We start from the raw sequence: 25,293 nt of genomic DNA, 5'->3' as shown, positions 1-25,293 counted from the left end.
CTGTTATAGAAAAATACTTAACAAAAAAAATTAAAAAAAAAAAAGGAACCTAGTTTATTAATAGATTAATTAAAAAAATTACTTAAAGAACTTAAATTAACAATATATTTACAAAAAATTTATTCCCATATATTTAATTATTTTAGAATAGATCCTACAATTTTATATCTATGTCGAGTGATATACTGAAAATATGTAATAATGGATTAAAAACATTCACGCATCCTTTAATCGCTCACTTTATAATAATCACTTTTCGTCTTTTTTTTTTAGTCCCATTAATCACGTATACGGCAAATATATTTCTAAGAAGAAAATATAATAATGCATTTCAATCATTCACATGAATATTACAGTGTATATAGCGTTAGTAATCGATTTATTAAATTGTTTATTAATTATTAAAATAGATAATAAATATTAATATTTATCTATTCAATTATTATTATAATTATAATATATTGTAAATGCTCAACTATTTTTTTTGGATTTTAATACCGTACAAAAAATGAATAATCGAACATGGTTTATTTTTAGACAGTCAAAGTTATCAAACGAATTCGTTGTTTCGAATTCTCATTAAAAAATTTTTTATTCTTATTATAATTATAATTTTTGATACATTAAACAAGCAATAGTCTTACTAAAAAAATGTTTGATTGACAGTTTTTAAATAAAAAAGATTTTTTTTTTCGGGCGGAATATTTTCAATTTTTTTTTTTTTGTACCCTTACTTACTTTCGATTTTAAAAATTCGAAAAACATATATTTACAATTTAACGTTTTCTTATTTTTAATAACTATTAACTGCAAAGTCTTATTAAATTCTTAATTAACATATTATATTATAAAAATAATATAAGGAAGAGCAATTTTTATTATTTAATTTGATACCAAAATAATAATCCACTTGGTGAATAAAATAAAAAAAAATAAATAAAATAAATCAAAAGGCTAACCACTGGATAATGGAAGAACAATGTGATTATAATGCCATTTATAATATTTATAATTAATTTTTTTGGTGAGTGATTTCATAATAAAAGTGTGTATATTTTATTTTTTCAACCCTCGCTTACGGAAGACAGTGAACTTCGCGTTGAACCTGCTGTGTGATGAGTTAAATCTGGAAGATCTGATGGTAGACATAAAGGAGTTGCATTTGGACCATATATTGCTTCTTGTTCTTCCAATTGTAATACAAATATTTCTTCCAATCTCTGGAAAATTTTTAATCAATAAATATTTATTCAATAAAATTATTTTTATATTTTCCAACTGTAGACTTTAAAATATTTTTTTGTGGATCAGAGATAAAAAATTTTTTTATATAAATTTTGAAAATAATTTAACTAACCTTCTATATAATTAATTTTAAATTCACTTATTTGCCAATTCCGTTGTTTTTTTTTCTCTATTCATTTTTCAAAAGGAATTTTTTTTTTAAATACAACAAAAATGAATGAATATTTTCCCAAGACAAAAACACAAAAAAAAAAGCATGATAACTATTACATATAATTTTTTTCTGCTTTAAATTAAATAAACTAAATTGCAATATTCCCCTCTAATCCACAAGCGATTTTTCTAACAAAATCTAAATGAACAAAAACCCATTTTTTGCGAGACATTGATCATAAAATGACTTAATACTAATAATAATTATCTATACATATATGTGTGTTTAAATATTCAACAATAAAATAAATTTATAAAGCACAACAAATAAAATAAGCAAAAAGGAAAAAAGCAGATAATATTAATACACAGGATACAATAAGCCATATAATAGATAAGGATTATTTGCGAGATGGCGGGAAGACAACACTAGAAGGTCTGGATAGTGTTCCAGCAATGGAATTAGTTTCTGAGCCATTTCTAAGTGTTACTCTTGGGATACTGATAGGAGTAGGTGAATTAGGAGAGGAGCGTGTAAGTTTTGGGGACAGTTTCCAGATGTCTGTTGTTGACATCGTTCTCTGTGTAAGAGTATCAAGAGAAATGCGGGAATGCCACGACGATAGGTAATCTTTGTAACGTAACTCCCATGCTTCTATTTCACTTGCCAGTTCCGCCTCTAAATTCTACAACAGGTTAATTATTTAATTAACTTATTTATTGGGTTTATTTTAAGGTAGTTTAGTATCTGCAAACCATTTTATTTCAGGAATTTTAGGATTTTTTTTACATGCATTAAAGTATATAATAGTCTTTTGGATAAAATTAAGGTAGTTGTCGTGGTTAAGGCATACCGTCAGAAAATTCTAAATTTTTGTATACTTATTAAGGACATGATGATACAATTACCCTGAAAATTTGAAGTCGATTGACCACCTATAACCCGAGATCAATTCAATTAAAAATTGGATATTTAACATTGATTGCATACGCTCTCTGCAGTTCTGTACCAGTTTCTTAGTTATAAAAAATACTAACTGTCAGAAACTTTCAAAAAACTGACAGTCTTTTAATGTATTTGTTGTGAGTTTAAAAAAAAATTTTTAAAAATTTTTAAAAATTTTTGACCGTCTAATTATTTATAAATAACGGATTAAAGTTCAACAATTTATGAAAAAGTATATATCTACGGAGTCGGAAAGAAACAATTGTATGGGTTGCGTCTCCACGGGTACTGTCTTGCGTAAAAATTATGGATTACTTAGCTAAAAGCTCATATACTTTTACGACGCGTATAATCTCTAATTTTTTGACAATATTGTACCACGACAACTACTTTAAGAAAATAATTTCGGGTAAAGTGTAAGATAGTGTGGCGCAAAGAAACCGACTATGTGTACTATTGTATTATAATAATTTAACAACATTATTTTAACGTCTTGAAACATTAGGATTTAAAAAAATGACTAATTTAACAGACTAAATAAACATTATCAGTAGAATGGAAGTAAATATTGTATTTTTTTTTAATTAAATAAAATATTGCAATCTAATTCTCTTGGTCTTTAATTATATTAAAAAATTTGAAAATAAATAACAGTTTAAAAAATTAAACAACGAGGTTCAATAAAAAAATAAGTTTAAATTTAGAATAAAGTTATTATTAAATTAATTAATTAAATTGTAAAAAATGCTTAGGTATGCTTTAAATTGTTTTTGTAATAGATTTAATTTTATAATTTTCTATCAATAAAATATTTACTGAAATTGATATCAAGTACCCTAGGCTTCTTCTGTAATATAATTAATTTTTTTTTTCAGTTTTTTAAACTATAATTTATTTTCCAAATTTTATATAAAAATATATTAGTTTATTAAATTTCATTAACCGTCTTAAAAAATCAACTTGATAAAAAATTTTTTAATTAAAAAATTAAAAAAAATTGAATTTATTTTCTCATCATCTTTCTATTTTTTAAGATGAAAATTAAAATCGAAAATTTCATCTCCAGTAGCTCAAAATTTTTTAAACTTTTAACGATGCCGAAAAAATATTTCTAAATAAAAATATAGTCATAATAATTTTCTAACTTTTATTAATGTTTCAACTTTTATTTACATTTTTAAGTTTTACGATGGAAAAAATTTAAGAACTTTATTGAAAACATTTTAAATGCTGTACTTTTTAAGTTGAAAAAATCATGAATGATCCCAAATAAATTTTTTGTCGAGCCGACTTGAAACATGATAAACTAACATATTTTTATAGAAGACAATACACTGATAGAAGGATTTGTTTATAGTTAAAAATATTTAACAAATCATTTATTAGAGACCACTTTTTAGTCATTAACAAATATTTCTTAGTATTTAAGAAGATTTATTAATATTTAATAAATGAATATCAGATTTATTAAATACAAACAAATCATTTTAAATACTAAGAAATATTTTTTTAATACTAAAAAATGGTCTCTAATAAATGATTTGTTAACTATTAACAAATATTTTTTGATACAAATAAATCTTTCTATCAATGTAAAAAAATATAACCGGTTTTTTGCGCTACCCTAGTGTAAGAGATTTGGCTACCAAACTACCTTAAAGTCTTTGATAATCCTCTAGCACTCTAGTAAAAAACTGAATTAATAATCAAATAAAATAAAAAAAAAAAAAATAAAAAACGCTTAAAATAAAAATAAAGAAGAAATAAATGGACATATTTATATTACCTGCTTTCGAGGTTTCAACAGAGCTTTCCACTCCCTGAGCTCTTTAGTATAAGTTTCCTCCTGCTCTTTAAGTTTCATTGTTTCATGCTCCATCAGCATCTTCCTTTTCTCATTTTGCAACTGTTCAAGCTCTTTAATAGTAGCATCACTTTGGGCTCGCATTTCTTCCAACTGCCTCGCGTGCTTAAGCTCAAATCTCTGCTGTTCAGCGCGATACCGTTTTTTCTCATTTTCTTGAAATTTTTTAAGTTTCTCTCGCTCGGCATCTGGATCTGGTGTGAGTGTAGTTGAAATAGAAATTCTCATAGATTCTCTGAACATCATTTCCCGTGCTTTCATTTCATTACGAATTCTCTTGGGTAAATTTCTGCGCTCAACCGTTTGACGTTTAATCAATTCTTCTTCTTTCCTTAAATTCATTCGTTTCATCTGTTCCAACTCTTTATCGTGCCTTATAAGCATTTGATGTCGTTGTAAAAAAAATATATCTTTAAGTTGTTTTTTCAACAATTGTTGTTTTTCATGAATTTGCCGTTCTTCCAACTCCCAAATAGCAGACTCACGAGTGCGCATAAGTTGTTGCTTTTGTTGTAAAAATTGCCGTTCCATTAACGCTATTTTTTCGCGATGAGAATCAGATAATCTTCTTAATGTACTATCATGACTTTCATGCAATTTTTCAACATAAATTTTTTCTCTCTCTTCATGCTCGGCTTCTAGTTTTTCTTTTTTAGCTTTGAATGCATTCTTTCGTTTTTCCTTTGGCATTAAATCAACCTCTTGTTTTAAAAGTCTCAGCTCTTGCTTCAACCCCTCACGGAATTGCTTCAATTCCCGATCTTGTTCACTGCGTATTTTCCTAGAAGATAAACGTAGATCCGCCTCCTGCTGAGCCTCAGCCCGTTCAATTTGTTGCCGCTGATTTTTAGCCAAGCTTTCCAAATCAGTATCCGCGTTACGCTCCAACATCTGTCTCTCTTGTTCGAATTTTCTTTCCTGTTGGTCTTTTGTAAACTGAGCTTTTTGCGTCAAATCTTGGAACTGTTTTTGTTCCATTTTTTGCAGCATTTTAAGTTCTCTCAATTCCTGCTTACGGAATATTTGGTCGTCATACACGCGTCCATTTTCGTCGTCACCATAAATAACTTTAGAAGTTGTTGTTGTGACAACAATACCGTCAATTTCAAATTTACGCGTTCTCTTTCTCGTTTTCTTCTTCAAATTCATCAACTGTATATCTTCTTTCGTTCTAGTACGTGTTACCTCTCGAGTATACTCAGGTTTACGTCTCAGAACAACAGTGTCAACTTCTTCCGATTGACGAGATTCTGTGTGATTTTCTTTATTAGACCCACGACTGTCTTGACTAATTGTCGTTGAAATAGACTCAGCATCCGAGCGATCGATACTTTTGTTTGGAGTATGAGACCGGGTAGAACTCGAGTCACTGTGAGACCTCGAGCCGTCGTAACACTCCGATGAGATTCGTTTTGTTTTCAATTCTTTTGGTTTGTTGGTAATTCCATTCATCTTCTTCAAATTACCATTAACTTCATCAACATCCGAAGACTCCACGGTGGTACCTGTAATAATTATTGAATTTTTAGTTTCCTCTCCGCTATACTGATAAGGTAAAGTACCCAGTTCTTGAACACTTATAAAAATGGGACCAGTACTTGAACAGAACTTTCGAATTGTTGTAATATAAAATCCGTATATTTATTATGAGTAATATGCGCGTGTTATAATTATTCAATGATACAGTAATTGAATTCTGTAAGTTTTTTCAATTATAAATTAAATCAATTATATTTTTGTTAACTTAAAAGTTGACATGTCGAGAATAGCCGATAGTTGCTATTTTTTTTCATGAAAAAAATACTAAACCGTAAACCGAATAATCAGTAAAACAAAACTGTATATTATCATTTTAAGTAAAAAAAATTTTACCAACCAATAAAATAGTCTTTTCTAAATAATACATATTTTTTGCAAAGACATAAACTATAATTTTTATATCAAATTTTAGCGTCTAACTATACCTCCAAATTTTCAAAACTGTACCCAGAACTTGAACAAACTGGGACCGTATAATTTTAACAGCACTCTAATCTCTAATAGATTTATAGACTAAGTGATCAGCATTGTGATTTGTAATAATTACTGCAAATTGAATAAGTTTTATAGCTAAAAATTAGTGTAGTTAAAAATTATTGAAAGTTTTGAATTGAGTTTTTTTGATTTATAATTGAAAATTTGCTTTGTCATTCATAAAAAATGTAATTAAAAAATTAAATACAAATATTTCTCATTTTTAAATGAACATATTAAATATTCATATTATTATTTTTAATATTATTCAATAATATGTTATAATTCTTTTGATATTTCAATAAAACGTTGGAAATTTTTGCTGTGCCTATTGCCATATATTTAATTAGTTCAACTACTGTTCCCGGAGTGTTCAACTACTGCGGCTTGTCAGAATTGATTGATCAACTACTACTCCTTTCATAGTCTATCTTAAAAACTTGTCAAAATATAAATATTCAAGTATCTGCGTTATTTCGCGCTTCAATCAATTCAAAATTGTTTATATTTTCATGAAAATCACTAATTTGAACTAATAATTTCATCTTTATATGTTAAAAGTAGGGTCAAATACGTTTTACTCTGAAACCTGTTCAACTACTGGATACTTTACCTTAGAAGAATTTCTTTGGGAGTAAGAAATTGATTTCTTAAAGATTTTTTAAGTGATTTTTTAGGAAATAAAAAATATTTCTTAATAATTAAAAATACTTATTAAATACCAATAAATCATTTCTTAAATGCTAAAAAATCCTTCTATCAGTGATAGATATTTCGTGACTTAAATTACCGTAAGCTGGTCCAGATTTAATGATGTTTTTCGAGCCAACAATCGATGAGTCTTTAACCTGCTCTTTTTCATCGCCGACAGTCACCACAGATACGTGACTAGTATCTTGGAGTTCATCGACAATGGGGCTAACAATTACCACCTCGGATTCATCCAATTTTTTTCCAATTTGCTTGGACACTTCAGTTACAACAATCGGCTGTTCTTGGGGCGTATATTCCAGTGAATCCAGGCTTGTAAAGCCATCGTCGTCGGTTGAGCTTTCGTTTACTTGAGTTTTGTTTGTTTCATTAGCGACAATCACCACTTCTGATGACGGAGGTCGCAGAGGAGGCGTCGACGTTGCGTCTATCAAAACCGGAGGGTGAGTCGTTACAACAGTGACTTGACTTATGTTAGATGCTAAGCTATTAGACAAGTCTGGAGATTCAGATGTTATCCGGACAGTGGTCGATGATGGTGATCGAACGTCCACGTCTAGAGATTTTCCTGTTATAACTACTACGTCACCGCTGTCTCTTCTCGATGTGCTCCGGTTGCCGACATTGCGGTTTGGAGTTGACGTTATTACGGAAACATTCAGATTTGAGTCGCGATTAGAACTGTCGACTGTTGATAAATCACGGTCATGAGAAAATGGACTCGGGAATTCAGGAGCGAATTTACTGTCCGAAGAATCTAATCTTGATGAATCAATACTACGGCTCTTTGTTAATTCACCCTTTGGAGGCTGCTCATAATCTGTTTTTATGTTTTCTACAGAACTAGCTTTTGAATTTTTGTCGATTACGATTGGAGGTTGGTACTTGTCTGATACCATTGAAATACGCTTTTCTAAAACTGCTGTCAGTTTTTCTTCCACTGATCGTCGCTTTGCTTCCAAGTTTTTAGTGCTAGGTCGTTGTTTTTCGGGTTTATGACTTTCTTGAGCTCTGTTGAACAAAAAAATTATCATTTTAATATGAGTTCTAATTTTTACATTTCAGTTTGCTGGATTTCATTTTTTTTTTTTTTATATTATCGATAACATTGTTGTAAATTAAATAAAAAATATTTTAACTAAAATAAAAAGATAAAAAAAAACTTTCTAAAATTAGTGAAAGTGATATATAATATTTTGGCTACTGCAATAATGAAAGTTAAAATTAATTAATAAAAAAATTATTTAGATTCTACATTTAAAATCTTTTTTCAATTCAAAATTTTCACGTAAAAAATTATAGATAAAAAATTTTAACGTAATTAAAATCAAATTTTTCTCAAAATAAAAAATAAACAAGAATCTTATTATTTTAAGAAAAAAAAAATATCAATTGTACAATTGTAAATTTATCTCAAATAACTTTAGTAAATTTATCTCAAATAACTTTACTAGATTTTAATTGATAAATTCGCTAAATTTCAAATTGCGTATTTTAATTTTTTTTTTTTTTTTAGAGAATTAATATTAATGTAGTATTTTTCATGACGGTACAATACTACAATTATTACTGTTACAAATATGTACTTATATCTGTATTATTTAAATACATTAGCATTTTACAAGCTATGTAAAATATATACCCTGAAAAAAATAAAATTAATTCGAAACTAACTCGAGAAATTTTAAAGTTCAAAAATTTTTCTCTTGAATTAAGTTAATTTTTTGAGACTTCCTACTTTATCGGCCGATAAATTTTTGAGTTTTGAATTTCTTCACTTTTTTTATGTGTATTCTTAAAATATTAATAAATATCTTGTAAAAAAAAAATGTGTAATAAAAATATTGTTTGCCTTTTTTTACGGCATCTCAAAAAGTACCTAAAACTTATGCCTCTACTCAAAATAATTCTCTTCATTTTTTTTCTTTCAGTGTATAGTTGTAAAAGACTAAATTTATTTTATTAAGGAAGTTCCATGGCGAAAAAGACACCAAAAGACACCAAAGACACCAATTATGACTATTGGTTTCTTTCTCACACACTAGTGCTGCCTCTCTTTACAGACTATCGCTTATTTACTTCCACTCACGTAAAATATCGAAAGTCGCTAACTTCAAATATTTTTTATAAAAAAATGAATACCACTTGTTTATACTATTTTTGATAAGAAATACTTGTTATAACTTCAATTAAATATTCTCATTTTTTCAAAAAAATCCTAAGAAAATTATGGTTGTTATTCAATAAAATGTTCACTCTAACTACGGTCAAGATAGGGAATACATGTTAGATGTACGATTTTTAATTGCTAATATTTCGAAAATTAGCACCGCAAGGACTATTAAAAAGAATTCATTCGTATAGAGGACACTTAAAAGTACGCGTATTCAAAAATTGAAGAATATTGTAAGAAAAGTGATTTTTCACGGAATTTCCTTAAGGAGGATAGCCACTGTAAAATAGCCACTGTAAAATTTCGAAAAAAAAATTTTTTTTTTTTTTATTAAATCAAAGATTATATATACAAAAATATGTATATAGAGTTTTGTTTGAAAATTTCGAATGTTTTTCGAGTTATAGTCGTCATTTTTGTGACAGCGCGTCAAATGACCGTTGCATGCGCGGCGCTCCGACAAAAATGCGTTTTTCTTGAAACTACTTTTTTCGAACTGGTCTCATCTGTAATTTGCATTAATATGAACCGATTTGCAACTTTTTTTTCCGTATTCGTATATTCAGTAGCTATAGTTGCACATAGGAGATTTTGAAAATTTTGATTTTTAAGATTTTTTAGGGCTGCTTGAATCGAAAAAAATGAGAAAAAAAAAAAACAAAAAAATTTTTAATATGTCGCCATTTTTTTTTAAATCCAAATTTTCAAAATCCCCTACGTGGAACGATAACCACATACATGCAGATTATAACGCAGTTTGGTATTTTTGTTTTAGATAATCCGTTTTTGAATTAGAGATGAGACCGTGGTGCACGGAAAAAAGTAAACTGTAATAAATAACAGTCGATTTATAATAAGTAATGATCAACCGCTAAAAATTACCATTTCAAACAGTAAAATTGTGATTTTACTATTCACTTTATAATATTTACCATTTAAACGTTACAATTTACTCTTTACATGGACGAAAATACTATTTCAAACAGTAATATTCGCTATGTAAATGTCTAAAATGTTAAAGTATAATATTTAAGAATTCAGACTTTGATATTTATCATTTTGTACCTAAAAAATGATGTTATGATATGTAAAAAGTATAAAATAAAGTTAGTAAATTTCTAATACAAGCAACGTCAATATTTACAAAGTAAAATGGTAAATTTTAAACGCAACGCTAAAAATCAAACTGTAATTATTGACTTGCTTGCACTGGTAAAATGTATATTTTAAAAGTATAATTTTTACTGTTTCAAATGTTAAATTCTCCCAGAGTGAGACCCCCTTTTCTTTCATCTGAGTTCCCCTTCTCCTCATAATATGGACTATATTGAAATGGCAATTTTTACTGTTTGAAACTATAATTTTTTAAGATGAAAGAGTCGTTATTTACTATAGTGACAGCTACTAATCACTTATTTTGGATATTAAATTATAAATTGTGGCTTTTATACTTTCTACATTAAGTTCTGTAATATTTATATTTTTGCCACCCCGATGTCCGCTTTACTGTTTGAAACTATAAAAATTAACCGGAATCCGAGTGAATATTACAGTTTACTTTTTTCCGTGTGGGGGAAATTTTTTTGGTGCTCCACAAAAATCCTTACAACTTTGTAACAACATGATATTTTTTAATAAAAATTTAGGAGAATGATCTTTAATGTATACTTTACAAAACAAAAAAAAACCGATCTCCAAATTCCTTTATTATACCAGTCAAAAAAATTCCCGAAAATCACCTATTTTTTCAATCCTCACAGTGGCTACCCCCTTAATAATTCTAAAAGAGCTAGGCTCTACGATAAAATTTATTTATCTATCTGTAAAAATCTCACCTATTTGATTCTTCAGTAGAATCTTGTTTCGGAGTAAATAATGTTTCTGAACTCTCCTCAGTCTTAAGAACCGATTCAATTTTCTCTTTAATATCATCCTTACAGTCATTTTTCTTGACACTCGTTTCAGCTGCATCTTCAACCTCATCTGTCATCTTTTTATCTACTGACGCTACTGAAGACACTGCGGAAATATTCAAATTATTTTCTACGGGTTTAGGTTTTTCTTGGTCCTTATTATCATCAAGTGAACATGAACGCTCATTCGCTTCCCCAGGACTCGACTTTTCGGGAACTTTAGCAGCGCATTCGGTGTCTTCGCTTTTGTTATTTTGTCGCACTGCTGGTGGAGCTGGTGCTGGTCCTTTATCGCGAGACGAACGACGTTCACTTAATTCACACGATGCTGGAGGTTTTGGTGCCTTTAGATAAAAAAATTTTCATTAATTAAAATTTAAAATATATATTGTCGATGTAATTATTGAAACAATTATCAAAATAAATCTTACAGTTTTTTTGTCAACAGACGAAGCAATATTCTCTTTAGATTCTGCTTTACGAAGTTTTTTATTCTTTTCTTCTTTTTCACCCTCACGATTAATCTCACGTTTGTTGCTTTCTTCTTTCTTCGGTGATTCCGGCGACACAAGATTCTCCCTTTCAACAACTGAAAATAATAATAAAGAAATAAGTACTTTTTTTTTATATATATATATATATATATATATATATATATATATATATATATATATATATATATATATATATATATTTAAGGGTGAAGTCTAGTTGGTCACTTTCGAAAATTCAATTTTATTTTTACATTTTTCGAATGTATATGTACTTAAGAATTACCGAGGATGTATTAAATGTGTCGGGCGACAGCGCCCACATTAAATTTTAGTAAGATTTTTTATTTTAAAAAACTTGGGCCGATTCTTTTGAGATTTTAACCAATATTGATTTTTACTATTTTGTTTTTTTTTTTACACATAACAGAAAAAAAACATTTTTTCAATTTTTTTGGTTTTTGTTACTTAAAATTAACAAAAATTGTTAAAAATTAATATTAATTAATAGTCTATTTTGTAACCGTTGCCATACCAAATTTAAAACATTTCGGTTTTTTAGTAGATTTCTTTAGAAATCTATCTGTTGAAGCCGGTCTCATGTTTTAATTTTAAGACTACACCCTTAATAATATATCGTTGAATATAAATTAATTTTATAAATATTTTACGTTTAACTTCAGTGTCGCTGCGCATCGACGTTGAATCATCTCCGAGTTGGTCCAACTCCAGAGGTAACTGCGACGTGCGTTGCTCCTAAAATAATAAGAAAAAATAATTAAAATACAACAAATACAATTAAAAGAAAAAATTTGCAACTACTGTAAAAAGCTATCTTAATTATAATAAAAATCCTAGACATCCAACCGCCATGACATCAATCGATTCCTTGGAAATTAGCTAAAAACATTCACATTAAATATTTAAAATTTATTTCCGTAAGTTATAAGTTAATGAATAAAAAATTATTTTTAACAATTAAAAATTTATTTTTATGCCTACTATTTAAATTTATTTTATCAATTATTTTTATAGTAAAATTTTTAAATTTACTACCATCTAAAAATTTTATTTTAGGTAGCTATTTATATTAAAAATATAAAATATTTTGACCAAAATGAAGATTGAAGTTTAACAAATTTGAAATGGGGAAGAAGCTACTAACCTGAAGACAAGAGTTTGAATGATGGGGCTGGTGAGGCCCGGGAGAGCCGCATGCACAACCAAATTTAAAAAATTATGACATTCATAAAAATATTTAAAATTATCCATTGAAGTATACATTAAACATTAATAAAAATAATTAAATAATAATAGTTAAGTTAACTTAATCAAGTCAGGTATCTAGCAATGCAGCCAATAAGAAAATAAAATAACAGCTTATAATAAACTCTATTTTTTACTAAAAAACATTTTTCATCACATCTAAATAGGAACATTCTATTTAACATTATTTTAATTTTTAAAAAATATATTATCAGTAATCATTACTATATATTTATAATAAAAAAAAAAATACAAGGTACAAAAATAGCGACATATGCTACAGACGGATTATTAAAAAATCAATCACTATTTCCAATGCAAGGTGTAGCAATAAAGTAAAACGATTTTTTTAACATCGATGCTATATATTGTTGTCTCGGGAGCAGCTTACCAATCCGTTGATATTGTTCTCTGTGTTTTTTTGCCTTCTTAGCCTTCTATTATTTCGCAAGCGTGTAAAATAATTTTTATAATAATAATTTATTCAGAAAATAACTAAAGACGATTAATTACAAGCCTAATGCTTGTTCATTTATTTTTACAGTTGTTATTTCATAAATTGTAACTTTTTTTTCTCTCACGCATATTTCTTCCTAACATGCTAAATGTTTGGATAATTTACAAGGTTGAATGGACGTTATAAAATTTTTATTGGTTAGTTTAGTTTTATTTAGTTTCAAAAATTTATAATAAAAATTAATATTGTTAATGAAGTTTAATGTTTGTTTTTATAAAAAATGTTAAACTTAAAAACTGAATAGTCATCAGAGTGACACGAAGAAACATCTTTTTTTAAGTCTCTTGTGAAAATATATTGGTTTATCAAGTTTTGAGAGCTCTCTTGAAAATTTTTTCTATCGAGTTATATTGAAGAATAAAAATAAAGTAAGTTCGAGATATGAATAAAAGTTAGAAAAAAAATTATTACTACTTAGTGTTTTAACTAACAAATATTTAACCGAAATCTTTGAAAGCTAAAAAAATTTTGAGCGACTTTTAGAAATAAAAATTTTGACTTAAATTTTTAGATTGCAGATAAGAAAATTACAGAATTTTTACTAAATTTCATATAAAAATTACAATCTGAGAAAGTAATCTTCAAGTTATACAAAAAATTAGAATTATAAAAAAGTTGAAAGTCAAAATTTATATTTTTTATTATTATCAAAGTTACAATGTTCAAGTTAGAAAAAAATTTTATTTTCATAATAAAAATTAGTACAGTCAGCCCGTGTAAAAAAAAAATCGTCTTAAAAATATCATTTGTTTAATATCTTAAACGCGAGACAAACCAAGACTGTTTTAAGACTCTTTTAAGACGCCAAAAAAAAAATTCCGAGAGCAGATTTTTTAAATTCGGTTTTCGAATTTGTTATGAGAATTAATTTTTAGACATTTTTTAGACGATTTTGCGACTTACTTATCAATTTTAAATGGAAATGTTTATATTTTAGATTATAAAAATTGTGATGGATGAAAAATTACCATCTGAATTGTAAATTATTTTCAATATGCACAGTAATTTTATTTTATAAATCATAACTTTTTATCATAGATTATAATTTTTCTATTGAGACAATATTTTTCATCACCAACTTATAATTTTTATTAAATTTTTTTTCTCTGTAATGAACATAATTTTTCGAAAAAAAAAAATACATTAATGAAAAAAAAATTAAAAGATAAAAAAATATAATTTTCGACAATTTTCAAGATTTTATAAAATCTTGAACAAACCCTAAAAAATTTTTTATCCAGCTGATCTTTGAAAAGAGCTTTTAAAATCTAACAAACTACCATATTTTCATAAGAAACTTGTAAAAAAAAAAATATTCAATATTTTGCGCCACCCACAGAATATTCAATTTTAAAATAATAATAAAATTCTTATGATAAAAATCTAATAATTTATTCATAAGTACAGTTTTATACAAAAACTTTAATTCTCTCTCCTCTCATCTTAAATCTAGCTTGAAATTTTTTCTCTTTGATCTTAAATGAAATATTTCATTTTATCATTTCATGCTTCACACAATCTAATTGTATTATGACTGGTTTTCTCTGATATATATATATTTTTTTTTTTCATTAAATTAATAATTAATATTAATAATTTTTTTCTTCAGTCATTTATATTTATAATAATGACTCGACATTTGAATAATTAACAGTTTAATAAAAAATAAAATTTCATTCTCTAGATTATGAATAAATTATTAGCGTTACTACTGATAAAGATAATTTTTCCGAGTACTACTAGCGTGACTACCATAACGTCCATTATTCCTGAGTACAATTATACTATAAATAGTTAAACGATTGGGAGACTCAAGTTGCAAAATTATTGATTAATTTCTATTGTAAAATTACATATTAAAAAAAACGTGCGAGGAGTTGACATTTTAATTCCAAGGATAGCTAATTTATTATAACTATTTTGTGTAGTGAATAGTTGAAAAAAAAAAAAAAAAAAAAAAAGTAAAAGGAAAAAAAAACTTACTTCAGCTTCCTCATCGACAAGCTCTTCTTCAACAACATCAGCTTTATACTCTAATAGTAGGTCCCGAATGGGCTTTGAATCAAGTGTGCGATTAATAAATGGATGCTTGAGAAGTTCATCTGCTGTTGGTCGTGTCTGAGGATCTTTTATCAATGCTTTAGCAATAAAATCATTGAACTCTTTACTCCATTTTCCGGGCTGCTCCAGCTTTGGTGGATCGCTTTTTTGAATTTTTAAAAGTACTCGCATTGGTGACATTTCATGATTTGGCGGTTCCATTTGAGCAAATTCTATAAGTGTTATTCCAAGTGACCAAATGTCGACCTAAAGTTTTTATTTATTAATTTTAATAAAATTCATTATCATTATAAATAAGTTTGTTAAATTTTTTTTTAATAATAATTACTTTGAAGTCATAAGGATTATCACGAAATGTTTCACATAAAACAACTTCCGGAGCCATCCAATAAGGCGTACCAATAAAAGTATCATGTTTCTGCAGCGTGTGTTTATTCTTTGCGGATACACCAAAGTCAGCTAAAAGATTAATGTAAAAAATTATATTAATAAATATTTAAATTGCTATTGTACAAAAAGAGAATTTAGTTCATGGTAAATGTAACATGTCTCTTATTTTAAAACGATAATTTAATCATAAATTCATCTCATTATTGCATTATATTTTATACATGTGTAATGAACATAAATGAATTTATAATGAGAAGCAATATAAAAATCTATTTCTCAACAAATAATAAAAAATAAAAAAAAAATTATAAATTCATTTTTAAAATTGAATTTTTTTTTAATTAAGGTAAAGTACCCAGTACTTGAACACATAAAAATGGGACTAGTACTTGAACATACTTTTCGAATTGTTATAATACTTATAAAATCCGTGAATTGATTATGAATAATATGTGCATGTTATAATTATTCAACGATACAGTAATTGATTTCTGTAAGTTTTTTCAATTATAAATTAAAACAATTATATTTTTGTTAACTTAAAAGTTAAAGTCGAGAATAGCCGATAGATGCTATTTTTTTCATGAAAAAGGTACAAAACCGTAAGCCGAACAATCAGTAAAAAAAACGGTATATCATCATTTTAAGTAAAAAAAAATTATACCACGCAATAAAATAGTGTTTTCTAAATAATAAAATTTTTTTGCAAAGACATACTATAATTTTTATATTAAATTTTAGCGTCTAACTATACCTCCAAATTTTTAAAACGGTACCCAGAACTTGAACAAGCTGGAGCCGTATAATTTTAACAGCACTCTAATCTCTAATAGGTTTATAGACTAGTGATCAGCATTGTGATTTGTATTAATTACTGCAAATTAAATAAGTTTTATAGCTAAAAATTAGTGTAGTTAAAAATTATTGAATGTTTTGAATTGAGTTTTTTTTACTTATAATTGAAAATTTGCTTTGTCATTCATAAAAAATGTAATTAAAAAATTAAACACAAATATTTCTCATTTTTAAATGAACATATTAAATATTCATAGTATTATTTTTAATATTAATCAATAATATGTTATAATTCTTTTGATATTTCAATAAAACGTTGAAAATTTTTGCTGGGCCTATTGCCATATATTTAATTAGTTCAACAAAATATAAATATTCAATCATCTGCGTTATTTTGCTCTTCAATCAATTCAAAATTGTTTATATTTTCATGAAAATCACTAATTTGATTTAATAATTACATCTTTATGTATTAAAAGTACGGTCAAATACGTTTTACTTTGAAACCTGTCCATCTACTGGGTGGTACTTTACCTTATTTTAATGATAATTTATTAAATAAAAAATATTACCTATTTTAACACCACCAGCCATAGTCAATAGAACATTTCCAGCTTTTAAATCTCGATGAATTATTTTCGATTTATGTAAAAAAGTAAGGCCTTTGGTCATTTGTTGACATACATAGGATACTTGGGGCTCAGTCAATGGTTTTTCTAATTCAACCATTATCGAATCAACAGCACCGCCATCGCAGTACTCAATTAACATCTAAAATTAAAGTTATTTTTATTTAAATGATTAACAACAGAAAAAATAATGATAGTTAAAATTATAATTATAATTAAGAAATTTACCCATAATTTTCCATCGATAAAATAGGCTTCGTGTAATTCAACAACATTGGGATGTTTACACTCCGATAAAATATCGATTTCTATCATAAAATCACTCAAATCGTCTTCGCCTTCTAGTGCACACATTTTTGCAGCAGCCAGCTGTTGCGTCTGTTTATGTTGCGCCTAAATAAAATAAAAATTACATTTTATGGTAATTTATTAAAATTATTATTTTCAATTTTAAATACCAGAAAATTTATTTAGTACATTAAATAATACTTCTATAAACGGATTATTGGGTGACACAAATTTTAAACTGTAATTGAATAAATATTTGTAACATAAAATAGCTTTGATGCGAACGAGTACTAGATAAGGTTTCTGAAAGATATCGATCTGATAGTTAATTGGTTTGATGAACTCGAAAGAGGATTTAAAAAACAAATTTAAATGCTGGAATAAAATAATGATCTAGTTTAAAATTTACCTTGTAAACTTTACCAAAAGCACCGTCTCCGAGTTCTCCAATCATGTCCCAAAATTCAGAAGGGTCACAATCCATTTTTATGTTATTATACAGCTTTTTCTTTTTAGCATCATTTCCACCGAAGTGGAATGCTTTTTTCAGATTTGATAGAAAAGACATTTTTTGTTATTTTTTTTTACTTAAAAAAATTCAAGTGAAAGTATGAATTAAAAAAAAAAATAAATATAAAAAAAATGTTTTTTAGTTATTTCTCTTATTCTTGTTTTTTGTCCTTAAATAATTTTATATTTAATTATTTTAGATCCCTGGTAGCCTCCAAGGGATCACGTTTAACACCTCCCGCATCTTGACACTTTAAATCGACAATATTATTCAGATAAATGTCGATGTTTTCTTCAATTTAATGTCGATACTTGAAGAATCCATTCTATAAAATAATTGAATTTTCCTGAAATAAATTACCGGTATTAGTAATTTAATTAATAATGACTATTTTTAACTAAAAAGAAAGCAAAAGTACTACAAAAATTTCCATTAGTAATTTTATTTTTAAATTTCTATTTCTTTATAGAGAAAACGGGGACATGGAACATCCGACATTCCAGCAAGAGAGACCACTGTGCCTTTACTTTTTCTATTAGTTTATATCGTTCGAAATTCGGAGTATAATTACTTGCTTTTCAATCGTTCATGTTAATTGGGAAACTAAAATTTAACAAGCTCATTTTTTTTTTATAAAAATAATTTTTTTTTGATTTGCAAAATTTTAAGTATAAAATTTTTTCAGTTTTAAATTAAAATTTATTTTTTATTTCAATTCTTTTTTTTGTGTCGAGCAAAATGTAAATTTGTAATTTTTTCATTATAAGATGACATATTTTTTAAATTATCAGATGGATAATTACACTGAAATTAACAGACATGCGTCAATTTTTTATAAGATTATACTAAAAAAATTTTAATAAAAAAATTTCACCTCTAGAAATTCAAAAAAATTATAAGTTAAAATATTGTTTTTTTATAGTTGATTTCTAATAATAACAAAAAAAAATGTCAGATGTCTGCTGATTTCCGTATCTTAATGAACATTATAAAAATAATTTAGTTTCACATTAAACATTTAAATTCAAGAGAAATTAGAAAAAAATTTTTTAACATTAACATTACGAGTTGAAATGGATCACTGATCAAAAACGTGGTCAGCATAACTTGACCAAATAACGATCTAATCAGTAAAAGTACACAATAGCCTCGTAAAATAAATAATGCAAAGGATAATTTAACAAATTGGATTTTCAAAAATAAAAAACTCCTATTAAAATTAAATGACACTTGACCATTTTTTAATTTTATTTAACAAAAAAATTTGTACCTAAAAATTATTTTTAAAAAATTGCATTTTTAATTTATTATTAATTAAATTAATTATTTATTAAATTAATTGTTAAATTTTTTTAATATTAAAATTTCTAAATGTCAGTTTTTTTCCCATTTTTTTTATGCAGTAATTTATTTATTAGGAAAATTATTAAATCTCTGCTAAATTAATTTTCATAATTTTTTTTACATTAATTTATCTATTTAAAAAAAATTACAGTAGCTGTCAGATGCCTACCAATTTCAGTATAGAGGAAGTTCAAGATTCTATTCAGAAAATGGCATACAGTTGCATTTAAAATACTTTTTTTTTTTTTTTATCAAAATACTTAATTAATTTTTACACTATTACTAAATTATTTATTTTTATTTGTAAATTGGACTATTTTTTATCAAGTCATTCTAACAAAATTCACTTTTTGAAAAAATATATTTAATTATTTATTGTAGCTGCTGAAAAATTGCATGGCTTAAAGTTAGCTATCACTTGACTATTTTTTAATTTTGTTTAACAAACAAATTTGTTATAAAAAATAATTGTTAAAAAATTGCATGTTTAATTTTTTTTAATTTCTACATGTCAATATTCTTTTCTAATTTTTTTGCACTAATTTATTTAAAAAAAAATTCTAAAAATTGTTAAATATCTGCTACTTTAATTTTCATAGAAATTGCTATAAAATCGAGCAAACCTCCAGCATGACTTCTTAATAATTTACATTAAAAGAAAAATTCTTACGATTTAAATAATTAGTGTAAAAAAAATTTCATATAATTTTTTATGATTTGAGATTGAAAGACATTTGATAAATTTTAGAATTTTTATAAGAAATTAATTATGGCAAGAAAAATTTATATAAAAAACTATATCTATCGTTAAAAAATTATAAATGTAACTTTTTAAAAATATTTTTTTAGATTTAGTTTTTTTTTTTTTTTCAACAAAAATCAAAAACTTATCAAGTGTCTGCTAATTTCAGTGTCATAATTTTAGAGTATGATATATAGTAAAAATAAAAACCATTAAAACACTTGCTATTATCGAAAACTTAAATATTACTTTCATCTAAAAAAAAAAGTGAAAAATTTGACATTTAATTGAAAAAATATAATAAACGACATTAAATTTAATATCTAATTGGAGTAAAAATAAAAATTTCTCTAATTATAAATTTTTTGATTTTTAATTTCTCGATAATTATTTACTGTTTGTTTTATTATTAGCTACCTCTGAATCATATTGAGAGATAAGAAATCTCATGATGACAACAGATTAAAGATTAAAACTTGTAAAAATGACAATAGAGAATTTAATAGTAAATAATAACATAAGTAAAATTAAATTATTAAAGATTTAAAAAAAAAAATCTGTAATTATTTACAGTAATAATGTAAATGGAATAATTAAACAAAATCAACAATTATTAGATTAGTGGATTAAAATCGGGCGCGTCCTCAAACAACTTCAAAAAATAGTTTCGTAGAAAATAATTAGCAACACTGAAAATAAAAAACAAAATATGTTTATTATTATAGATCAAAATAATAAATATAAAAAAATACATACTGTAAAATTACAAAACTACAAAAATAAAAATTTTAAATTCAATTCACCAGACTATTTTTTTTTTCCAAGTGAAAGGTTGTAAGAACTGAAATATCATACCTTATTCTTATCTAGTGAGTGTACCGTTTAATATTCACATTAGATATATCATTAAAACTTAGATATTAACTATTTATTTATAAAGCATACACTGAAGAGAATGATGTAATTATCACTGCATGGATATTTTAATAACTATAACTTAATTAAATCACTAAAATTGGGGTATTAAGCACATAATAAAACAAATTATAGTTGTGTCGTCTGGTTAAGCACGGCCATTTTAATGGTAATCCATACACGACGGAGTGACACGCCTGGTTATAGAGAGAGATTGATACCAGATGGCTGAGCTCCATTATCAGAACTGACCGCATTTGCCTCCGATAAATTCCGCTCTTGCGCTCAGGTAGTCTAACGCGACCGTTACGCGGTTATTTCAAATTAGAGAAACGCGCTAATTATTAAAATGGAGCGAAAATATTTTTTTTCTCTTTTCTTAGATTGGGATAGAATTTGTAGCTTATAAAAAAACAAAATTTTTGGAAAAAAAATTTTTTTTTTTTTACATTTTTAACTCTTCAGCACTCTCGCAAAACGATTGACTATCATTACTCGTGCGATGAGAAAAACTCTCACGCCTTATGTGGAAGCGCACGCATGCTTATAGTCCCTTTAATTTAAAAAATCTTAAATAAAATAAATTTCTTAAAACAAAAAAAAATTGACTTATTTAAAAATAATATTTAATAATAATACATCCAAACACAAATGCACTCTTACGGGAACCTCCGAACTATACCGATCAGACCCGATTTTTTAAATTCTGACCCCCCTACTTTACTATTGCGATGAGAAAATATCTCACAGAGTTAATAAAATTTATTTTATTTTTTTATAGTATAGAACAATTAAAATAATAATATTGCAATCTGAAATAATATTAATTTTTTGACAGATAGAAAAAAAATCACATAGTCATTCCATTTGAAATTTGAAAGAAAATTTGAGTTATTGATGAGCGTGAGAGAAAATCTCATAGCGAGAGTGCTGAAGGGTTAAGGAGGTTCGAGCAAATCTAATGTGAAAAATAATTTCCAATTTTGAGCTTTGAAATTAAGTATACATATAAATAAATACGTTATTTATCTAATCCCAAAATTTTAAAAAGATTCACCGTTTAGTTACTTAGATATTAAATTTCAAAAATCATATTTTTTATCTCCCTATGATGAAAAAATTAGGGACATAATTAAGGTAAAAGACCCAATACCGGAACGATAAAGGGTACATGACTGTTTTTTATTACTTAGAAAATATTCAAATGGTTCATTAGTAATAATAATTCATCCAATCATATAGAATAAACATGTAGTTACACGAAAATAATTAAATTTATCAATTTTGTCGAATTTAATATTAAAAAAAAACATGTTTTTTTAAAAAGTCTAAAAGACCCAGTATCGGAACACCTTAAATGCCTAGTCCCAATACCGGAATATGGTTGACCCAATACCGGAACGATAAATAAAACTAATTTTTTTAATCTAAGGGGTCCGCTTTTCGTAAGCTGGATTAATTAAATAATTAATTAACAAATCATAATACTTTATGTGAATTTTTCTGAATTTATAAAACGAATTTATAAAATGTTATCTTCGACTTAACTTTCGGCATCCTACTACTACCTATAAAAAATTAAGCAGTTTAATTCAGAACTCAAATGACATGTATGCATAGTGAAACTAACAATAATTATTTAATATTAAAAAATCAAATAAATTTTTACTAAAAATCCAAAAAAAAAAAAAAATAAACGATTCGAGGTTATACTTGACGACACTTATGTAAAAAAGAAAATTTCAAAACAGAAATTTGCTTTTGTTCTTCAAGTTAAAATTTACGAATATTTGAAGCAATTTTTATAATAAAATTACTTTCTGTATTAAATGTTATTTCACAAAAACTTTTGTTGTTGTGCTTGATGTAAACAATCAACACAGTATATCGTAAATGTCAGTAAATAATATCAATATGGCTGACTGTTCCGATACTGGGTATTAGCTTATTTCGGGTGTACCAATAGACGAACAGTAAATTTTAAATAACAATAGGGTCTTTTTTGTATTATCAATTAATTGCATCGAATTCTTAGTATTTGTATTAATACATAAAAAAAAAATTTTAGTGAAAAGTATTTCCATTAGGTTTCTATGAGCTTAAGATCATCGAGTGATTTCTTAGCAAAACCATTAAGAGACCTTGATAAGTCAAAAATCTAAGACTATTGACATCATTAACATTTTTTTTCAATATTTCCAATATAATTTAAAGTTTCATTCATATTTTAGTATGTAAAAAAAAGATTGAGGTTTCTAATAAAGAAAAGTTTGTTTAATTTGATTGAGTACGAGATAAAATATAAAATAATAATTGTCAAATCGTTCCGGTATTGGGTCTCGTTCCGGTATTGGGTCTTTTACCTTATATGAATCGTTTATTTGAGAAACCCCATAAGTCAAAAATATTAAATTTTTCAAGAGAAGCAAAAAAAAATTTTTTTCGGTTGTTTGCATTAACATCATGAATCAATGATAAATAATAATAATGTTAGTATCCCGAAAAAATATTCGAGCATGAAAAAATTGAATTGTTAATTAGGGTAAAGTCACCAGTACCCAGCCCCCGCCATAAGGAAACTATAGTTATTTATGGAATATACTATTGAAGGCTGGAAATAGGTACACAGAAAGAAAGATTTCTTGAAAAACGTTTTTTCAAAATTTCCATTCGTTTCGCTAAACCGATTGAAACTGCAATCACTGGTCTCGGCTGTTAATTCAAATTATCATAAATACTTGATACAAGAAATTTTTATGTTTGATCAAGATTTTTAGATACTTTAGGGAAGCAGCGCCACCTACTTCAGTTGAGAAAAAAATTTTCTCACCTTAAGAAAATTTTTCTCTTGAATATTTGATACCCATTTTATATTATTTTAGCATGCAATTATACATATTGAATGAAAAAAAATTAGGAAAACGGTTGACCCTGAACGCCATCCCTGCAACTTCCCGCTAATTCCATACTTAGGCGCTTAAAATTGCACCAATGACGTTTTTGAGCTCTCCGAGCTCACAGAGATTGCTTTCCTATGCTTTTGAGCTCTTCGAGCTCAAAAGTCTGATAGGGATTTGATAAGACACTATTTTTCGAATTTTTAAACCGCAATAAAATGAAATTCCGTAAAATTACGGTATTATACGGTAAAAATACGGACGATGTACCGTATGGCCACCGTAGATTACAGTAGCTTTCTACTTGCACAGTAGAAATCGTAAAACATCGTAATGTACAGTAAAGAACGGTGAAAATACGGTAATAGAACGGTGAAAATACGGTAATAGAACGGTGAAATCATTAACGATACCTCAAAACGATACCTTTTCTATGCTTTTGAGCTCTTGAGCTCATAGAAGTTTCATAGAACACTATTTTTTGAATTTTCAAACCACAATAACTTTTGAATTAATTAACCAATTTTTACGCAGTTGACGGCATTCTACGCAGTTTTTTAAGCCTTATAAAGAAATTCTAAGTTTCAATTGGTCAAACTAGAAATTTGAATTACTTCATTTAAATTTTTCGACGCCATTTATCGTCTTTTTTAGATGGAATAAATGATTTGAAATTTGAGATTGAGCAACATTAATGTGTAGAAATTTTAAGTAAACAAGTATTCGAAAAAACAAAACAAAATTGATATTTTCATCTCATGATTTCTGATTTTTATTGGAAATTTATATCTGTTTTAGTTATTTGAGGTTAAAAACTGTTATTGAAGTGAAGAAACGGACAAAATATATTATGCGTTAAAAAACATAAGAAACTATATCATGTGTTAAGCCTGACTTTAAGACTACTCGAAAAAAATAAAAAAAATTGAAATTAATTTATTATTTAATTGTTAACTAATGATGTTTTTAACTATACAAACTCATTCCTAAAATTTCTAAATTTAAGACGTGTGTACATGACAACGTCTGTCCGGTCCGCTAGTGTATATATATATATATATATATATATATATATATATATATATATATATATATATATATATATATATCTACATATTTTTTGACAATTTTTAATTATAATTAATTTATAAAAAGAAATAAATAAAAAAATTATAATAATAATTAAAATGAAATATTATTAAAAATAATAAATTAAATTTTTAATAATTAAATATAAAAAGGGTTTATAAAAATATTTTCTTTACAAAAATTTATTTATTTCTAAATTCATTTATTTTGGGAGTGAATGCGGAGTGAATTTTATTATTAATAAAAATTAACTTCTTCTCAGAGTAAATATCACTCCCGCTGGGAGTGAATCAATTAAAAATCATTCACTCTTCATTCACTCCGCGTTCACTCCGTAAAT

General features: G+C 26.2%; 1 protein-coding gene across 6 annotated transcripts; it reads right to left on the bottom strand.

Moving 5' to 3' along the window:
* Positions 1 to 966: 966 nt before the first annotated feature.
* LOC123263672 (serine/threonine-protein kinase 10-A) lies at positions 967 to 21,188 on the bottom strand. 6 transcript variants are annotated; one of them, XM_044726592.1, is made up of 14 exons: positions 20,908 to 21,187; positions 17,865 to 18,312; positions 17,396 to 17,560; positions 17,111 to 17,309; positions 15,682 to 15,812; positions 15,276 to 15,599; positions 13,167 to 13,212; positions 12,675 to 12,724; positions 12,181 to 12,265; positions 11,450 to 11,607; positions 10,941 to 11,362; positions 7,012 to 7,943; positions 4,131 to 5,713; positions 967 to 1,220 (listed from the first exon to the last, which is right to left on the bottom strand). In XM_044726592.1, the coding sequence occupies exons 2-14, from the start codon at positions 18,021 to 18,023 to the stop codon at positions 1,065 to 1,067; spliced, it is 4,410 nt and encodes a 1,469-aa protein (XP_044582527.1). In that variant the 5' UTR covers positions 18,024 to 18,312; positions 20,908 to 21,187; the 3' UTR covers positions 967 to 1,064. The 6 variants fall into 6 exon arrangements, with proteins under 6 accessions (XP_044582527.1, XP_044582531.1, XP_044582525.1 ...); XM_044726590.1 differs by lacking the exon at positions 967 to 1,220 and adding an exon at positions 1,465 to 2,084 and having other exon boundaries at positions 20,908 to 21,188; XM_044726596.1 differs by lacking the exons at positions 12,675 to 12,724; positions 13,167 to 13,212 and having other exon boundaries at positions 20,908 to 21,186.
* Positions 21,189 to 25,293: the final 4,105 nt, after the last annotated feature.

Source organism: Cotesia glomerata, linkage group LG4 (genome assembly GCF_020080835.1).
Source record: "Cotesia glomerata isolate CgM1 linkage group LG4, MPM_Cglom_v2.3, whole genome shotgun sequence".
Lineage (NCBI taxonomy): Eukaryota > Metazoa > Arthropoda > Insecta > Hymenoptera > Braconidae > Cotesia > Cotesia glomerata.
This window is presented reverse-complemented; position numbering and strand designations above follow the sequence as displayed.